Source organism: Folsomia candida, unplaced genomic scaffold (assembly GCF_002217175.1).
Source record: "Folsomia candida strain VU population unplaced genomic scaffold, ASM221717v1 Fcan01_Sc078, whole genome shotgun sequence".
NCBI classification, from domain to species: Eukaryota; Metazoa; Arthropoda; class Collembola; order Entomobryomorpha; family Isotomidae; genus Folsomia; species Folsomia candida.
Window position 1 is genome coordinate 87,379 of NW_019091270.1, and position 6,268 is coordinate 93,646.

The 6,268-nt window shown below is 45.1% G+C and overlaps 1 protein-coding gene across 1 annotated transcript; it reads right to left on the reverse strand.

Moving 5' to 3' along the window:
• Positions 1 to 483: 483 nt before the first annotated feature.
• LOC110862913 (beta-xylosidase/alpha-L-arabinofuranosidase 1-like) lies at positions 484 to 4,389 on the reverse strand. Its single transcript, XM_022112124.2, has 6 exons — positions 4,310 to 4,389; positions 2,500 to 2,837; positions 2,356 to 2,437; positions 2,126 to 2,284; positions 1,591 to 2,038; positions 484 to 1,505 (listed from the first exon to the last, which is right to left on the reverse strand). Exons 1-6 carry the CDS (start codon positions 4,379 to 4,381, stop codon positions 484 to 486), a joined length of 2,121 nt encoding a protein of 706 aa, XP_021967816.2. The 5' UTR covers positions 4,382 to 4,389.
• Positions 4,390 to 6,268: the final 1,879 nt, after the last annotated feature.

Here is a 6,268-nt window from a genome sequence, read left to right on the forward strand (position 1 = left end):
CCCATAAGAAATAAAGCGGGCGAGAAATCCTTGGCGAGAAAACCTAGCCAAGGATTTCCCCATAAGAAATAAAGCGGGCGAGAAATCTTTGGCGAAAAAACCTAGCCAAGGATTTCCCCATAAGAAATAAAGCGGGCGAGAAATCTTTGGCGAAAAAACCTAGACACTTGTACTACTGACGGGTCTTAAAATAAAATGGATTTAAAGATTGATTGGTTTTATGCTGCAGAAAATTTCATCATTAATCAAATTTTCGATCACAATTTCTTCATAAAAAACTATTAGGCCAAAATAGCATAGGCATATCATTTCTTGTATTTTGCTTGAGTAAACCCTTTACGCCAAATATGATAAGGGGCACATGTTGAGGGCACCTTAGGATACGGATATGTATGCAATTTTATGAATAGCTTCGTGCGAGTCAGAGTCGGACAAACATGATTTAATTTATTGACAACAAGTCATAACCATGAATTTTGATATTTAAACGGCAACACGAATAACTCTCTCCAATTGTCCCACCTGCAGGGTCCAGTCCCCTGGAACAACTTCCCACTCCCCTGCCTCATTCGCCAGGACGAAGTGGTCCCGATTCAGACAAAGGTTTGCCTCCCTCACCTCATTCGCTGAAATATTCTCCAGTTTTTCAAAATCGAGCAAATCCCTAATTGGTCTTCCTCCCTGTCCTGCGTTGGGTGGGGCGAGAAACCAGAGGACCGAGTGATCCCCCGCAGTCACCCCCACGTTCCTCACGGCCAGAGTGACCATCACTGCGCAGTCTTGATCCACTCCTCCGATCGTCGGTATTTCAAGGATAGGGGGCAAGTTAAGAATGCTATACCCGAAGGTTGTGTAGGACAATCCGAACCCGAATGGATAGACGGGCGTCCCCTCGTAAAAACGATACGTCCTCCCCGTCGACGTTCCCTCCGTGGGGCGCATGTTCATATCATACTTCTCAAACTGGGTGATCACTTCGTTCGAGTAGAACGTTTGTGCCAGGCGTCCCGACGGATTGTACCGGCCGAAAAGGACGTCTGCTATCGCCTCTCCGCCCGCCTGCCCCAGATATCCCGCCCAGATGATGGCTCCCACTCGGGGATCATCCTTCCACTCGGACAGGTCCACCACGCCACCCGAGACCACGAAGAGGATCACGGGCTCCCTCGCGGCGGCTAGGACAGTTCGGATGAGTTCAGGCTGCAACCCTGTCAGGGTCAAGTTTAACCTGTCATGCTCTTCATACTCGACCCCCTCCTCCTCAAACTGCGCAGCGTTGATCCCCACAAAGAGAACGATGGGGGAGGAGATCGCGGCCAGGGCGGCGGCCTCATCCAAATGCGGGTTCGTTGTGGATATCAAGTCGCAGCCGAATTCGTACTGGGCGTTGGGAAAGGAGGCTCGGATGGCACTCAATGGGGTCGAGATGGAGGAAGGAATTCCATGGTAGTTGGCCAAGAAGGCTCTCGAGGCGTTCAGGTGTGGTCCGATCAAGGCCATCGTGCCTTGTTTTTGTGCCCCCAAAGTAACGGGTAGTGGGGCCTTGCCTGCCCTTCCCCAAGGCGGGGGAGTTCTTAAGGAGGACGATACTTTGTCGGGCCGCGGCCAAGGCGGCGTCTCGATGAGGTTGGCTGTCCACGATGGGTGGCAGAAGGTCGGTGAAGGGACGGGTCGCATTCTTTTCAAAGTATCCGAGCCGCATGAGGACCCTGAACCCGTTGGCGAGCGCGGTATCCAGCATGGCCGGGGTGACTGCCCCTTCCGCCACGGCGTCTCCCAAGTAGCGGGTGAAGAAGGGACCGTTGTAGGCGTAGCACTCGATGTCGACCCCGGCGTCTAGAACGGCGTGGCAGGTCTCGTTGGGGAACTGGGTGTAGTTGTGGGTCCTTTGGACAAAGTCGACCGCCCCGCAGTCGGACACGATATAGCCCTCGAAACCCCACTCCCCTCGGATCTTGTCGGTCAGTAGGCCTTTATCTGCGCAGGCGGGGATTCCGTTAATGGCCGAGTAAGCACACATGATACAGCTCACGTCCGACTACAAATATGCAAATAAGATAAGAACAGATAAATTTCCGAACGTGTAGCCTGAGTTTTCTGAGCAACCCTCAAAAGAAAAGCCTACCTCTTGTACACAACTCCTGAACACGGGGAGGTACGTGTCCGCCATGTCCTGCTCGTTGACAACAGCGTCAAAGGTGAATCTATCGTTCTCCAGCGAGTGTGCGGCGAAATGTTTGCAGCACGCGGAAGTCTTGAGGAATCCATTTGCAGATTCGTCACCCTGCAATCCGCGAATGAAGTAACGTGCGAATTCCGTACTGAGGCGTGGATCTTCTCCCGGGGTTTCGTGACCTCTCCCCATCTGGGGTCGCGGTAGATGTTTATGTTTGGTGACCAGTACGTCAGCCCTCCATTCCCCACGTTGAAGAATGCTCTGCAATATTGATTGTTCAGAAATGTGTGCAATTTTCGCTTTAAGTATTTATTGTTTAAAACCTTGCTTCGTTCCCCGTTATGTTGCCGACTTGGAAGAAGAGTTCTTTACTGAAGGAGGAGGCAAGGTTGATGGGTTGTGGGAACACGGTCGAGTATTCCGTGGGGGGTCGGAAATGAGCCCCTGGCGCATCGGCGACTCCTTTGAGACCCTCGTTCCACCAGTTGTACGAGTCCAGATCCACGTTTTGAGTGGCACCCTCCGTCTCGTGAACGAGCAGACCAATCTTCTCGGCCAAGGTGAGGCGAAAGATCAAATCCGACACGCGAGCTTCTGTGGGCAAGCTGGAGTCGCAAAATGGTAGATTTGCATTCCTTGGCTTGTCACATTGGCTGGTAAACTAGGAATTTTACATTGGAACAACGGAAAATTTTAATACTTGAATTATCCAGTCAGTAACTTGAGGAATAATACAGTGCCCCTAGTGCTCGGCGCGAGACGAGACCATCTCGAAAATTTCGAGACGAGACGAGATACGAGACGAGACGAGATACGAGACGAGACGAGATACGAGACGAGACGAGATACGAGACGAGACGAGACCAACTTTTTCGTCTCGAAAGATTTCGGGACGAACGAGATCGAGACGAGACCAACGCCATCTCGTCTCGACAAATCTCGGTCGAGACGAGACGTCTCGATACATCAAAAATTTAGAAATTTAGCAGCAAATTCTCCGTCCTCTAGCCTTCTGCAAGGAGCGAGCAGCTTTGGGAAATGCAGTATCCTTCAAAAATTTTTTTTGGAGACAATAGATAAAACGAATAATTATGATCAAAACTTTAACCAATCTGCAAATATTCTGATTTTTACGTAAAAGACACTCAAATATGACACTAACTATATAACTCCAATTATAAATTGTATATACTGCGGGTAACGATTCCTTCGTATCCATATCCCAAGTATTCTTTGTATATGTAGTAACATAAGCTATGACGGTTACGAGTCATTCAGGTATTTCATGTTAGCCTTCGTAAGCTCGTAATTACGTTCATAAGCGATGGGTAGTATCTTAGCATTGGTAAATACAAAATGCATAAAAGATAGTATTAGTGAGGGCTCTAGCGACGAGTAATTAACCACCACGATATAAAAGATACAGAAAGAGATGTTCACGTCACTCACAGATGGAGTAGGAGTTAACTCTGCGAGTTTGCCATTTAGTTTAACATTGAGGGCCTGAGGGCCTCTGGCGACCTCTCGTATGTGACGTGGAGAGTCATCCCCCTTACTTGCTTAACAAAGAGCAGAGTGCTTCTTCTAATTCTTTATATTCTATGTTCATAAGCCTGCGAAGATCATCTTACGAACCAAAAATTTGACTTATCTGGGTAAAAATCACATACAAGAGATATTGGTACGTTTTGTCAAAAGGTCGTAAGGTTAGTAAGTTTACGTGTTTACGTACTAACGAAAATTGACGTGAAATGACTCAATGGAAGCGTCGTAAAATTTTGTCATCCCGTTACTAGCTTACGATTAAGATTTATCCTTTATTTTTTTGTGTAAACTACTAGTATGTAGTTTACTATATAAGGAATACAAGGCCATTAATAATATTCTAAATATTTGCAGTTTGTGTATTTGTATTTTGTAATTATCTGAAGAATACAAAAGATATTTTGAAAAACATGGATGAATGTCGAGACATCTCGTCTCGATCGAGACGAGATTCGAGACGAGACGAGATGACAAAATCGTCATCTCGTCTCGTCTCGATTACTTCGTCTCGAGTCACTTTCGAGACGAGACGAGACAAGGCAATCTCGTCTCGTCTCGTCTCGTGCCGAGCACTAAGTGCCCCATAACCTGTTGGGCATGGCTGAGAAAACAGCATGATCCTAGCAGGAGGATAATGCAAGTTAGAGATGAAATAGTCATTTTGGGAGTTTTTGGTTAGTTAGGGGTAGGTCGTGCTGGTTAGTGATTGTTCGTCTCCGCAGTGTAATTAGACTGATCTGGTTCGGATCGAACATGCAAGTTTTAGAAATTATGAAAAATATAGTGCCGGTAGTTATTTATTTAACCATGGACTCATTTTTTTCTGTCAAGCTAAATGATAATGTCTTACATATTTAGGCCTTAGGTTGAACCAACATGCATACAAATAATGATATATGTAGCAGTTTCGCTTTTCAATCAAATAGATGTCACAAACTGATTGAGTGGAATGTCATGCCACACAGAGATAGCATTGAATGAGATGGAGTCATGACTAATTGTAAGTGATGAAGATCAGAAGCTGATCAAAATTCCAGTTACACCTGAAAATTAAAGTTCCAGTTGCAATTCCAAGTGCAGGTCTCGCCCTAATTGTGTGGGCTGGTAATCGATTTATTATAGATTATACATCTTCTCTCCGTTAGATTGTGCATTTTGCACACGTGCGGTCTTTTGTTTATCATCGGACTTATTTATTTGAGTTACTGGGTAGTTCAATCACAGCTTGTAGTTCGTGTGTCCTGGCAAGGGACATCTCCAGTAAACAAATCATTCACTTGTGTGTATTATTATGATCCAATTTGTACAGTAATTTTATGGTGTTAAAAAAGGGTAAACACATATTCATTATCCCAGACCCAATAATTGGATCCAGAAATTTTGGTCTTTGTTGACGGACGCTCTAGCAAACCCACGCTATATATTGATGCTACGTTTCACATGGGGGCTTCTTCCTAGTTCCAAAAAATTTTTATCTGCCTGCCTGTTGGGTTTTTCGATGATGCAAATAATGTGGATTTTTTTTCTAAGGCGAAAATTGATTATTGGTTCGCACCGCATGGCAGTTTATGCATACAAGTTTTTACGAGGGTGCATTTTAGGGGTGTTGTTTATCATTTCCTGTTTTTTTTGGTGCTGTTGCGAATGTCCCCCAAGAGAGTTTCCATGCGATTGGTTTATGCAAAGTTAAATTGTCGGAGTAAAATGATACTGAGGAGTAAGTGCAGTCTTCCTTGTCGTTCGTGGTTATTTTGTGGTGAGCAAGTTAGCACATACCGAAACACAACTTTCTCCATGCTTTTGCATATATGAGTCCGATAGGTCGTCATTTTGGCACGAAATAAATGTTTCTTCGCTAATTACGAATTTCTAGCTGTATTTCTCCCTTGATTGCTACCGTATATTATACATATAACTCTATGGCGGCTTCTGTATAATAAGTGTGTGCAGAGCAAAAAGGCAATGCCTTTTTAGCCCGAACCAGGGCTTATGTAATTGTCATGTCCGTCTGTCTGTCTGTCCGTCTGTCTTTCGATAGCTCTCGAACGAGTTGACCGATTGACTTGAAATTTTTACCACATGTGTATTGGACAAAGTTAGGAAACGAGTTCGAAGATGGGCCAAATCGGTCAAGTGGTTGACCGGTGGGGGTCATCGGAGTGGGTGGGGTTTGATGCACCAAAATTTCAGAATGGTCGTAGAAAGCTAAAATTTGGTACAGAGGTTGCTAATGGCTCCAAATGAAATAATATGAAGTGAAATTGGAAAATTATTCAACCTGAGGTGGCCGAGGGGGTGACCCATACCGATTTTTCAAAATTATTCAATCGAGCTGAAATTTGGTATAGAGGCTGCTAATGGCCCCTAATGGAAGAATATGAAGTGAAATTGGTAAAATTTTTACATGCCGAGACCAGTTGGGGTGACCCATACCGATTTTCATAACTTGTCGTAAAAAGCTGAAATTTGGAACGGTGATACTTAATGGCTTCTCATGAAATTATATGAAGTCAAAGATGAACAAAAAGTAACCAGAGGGGCACTAAG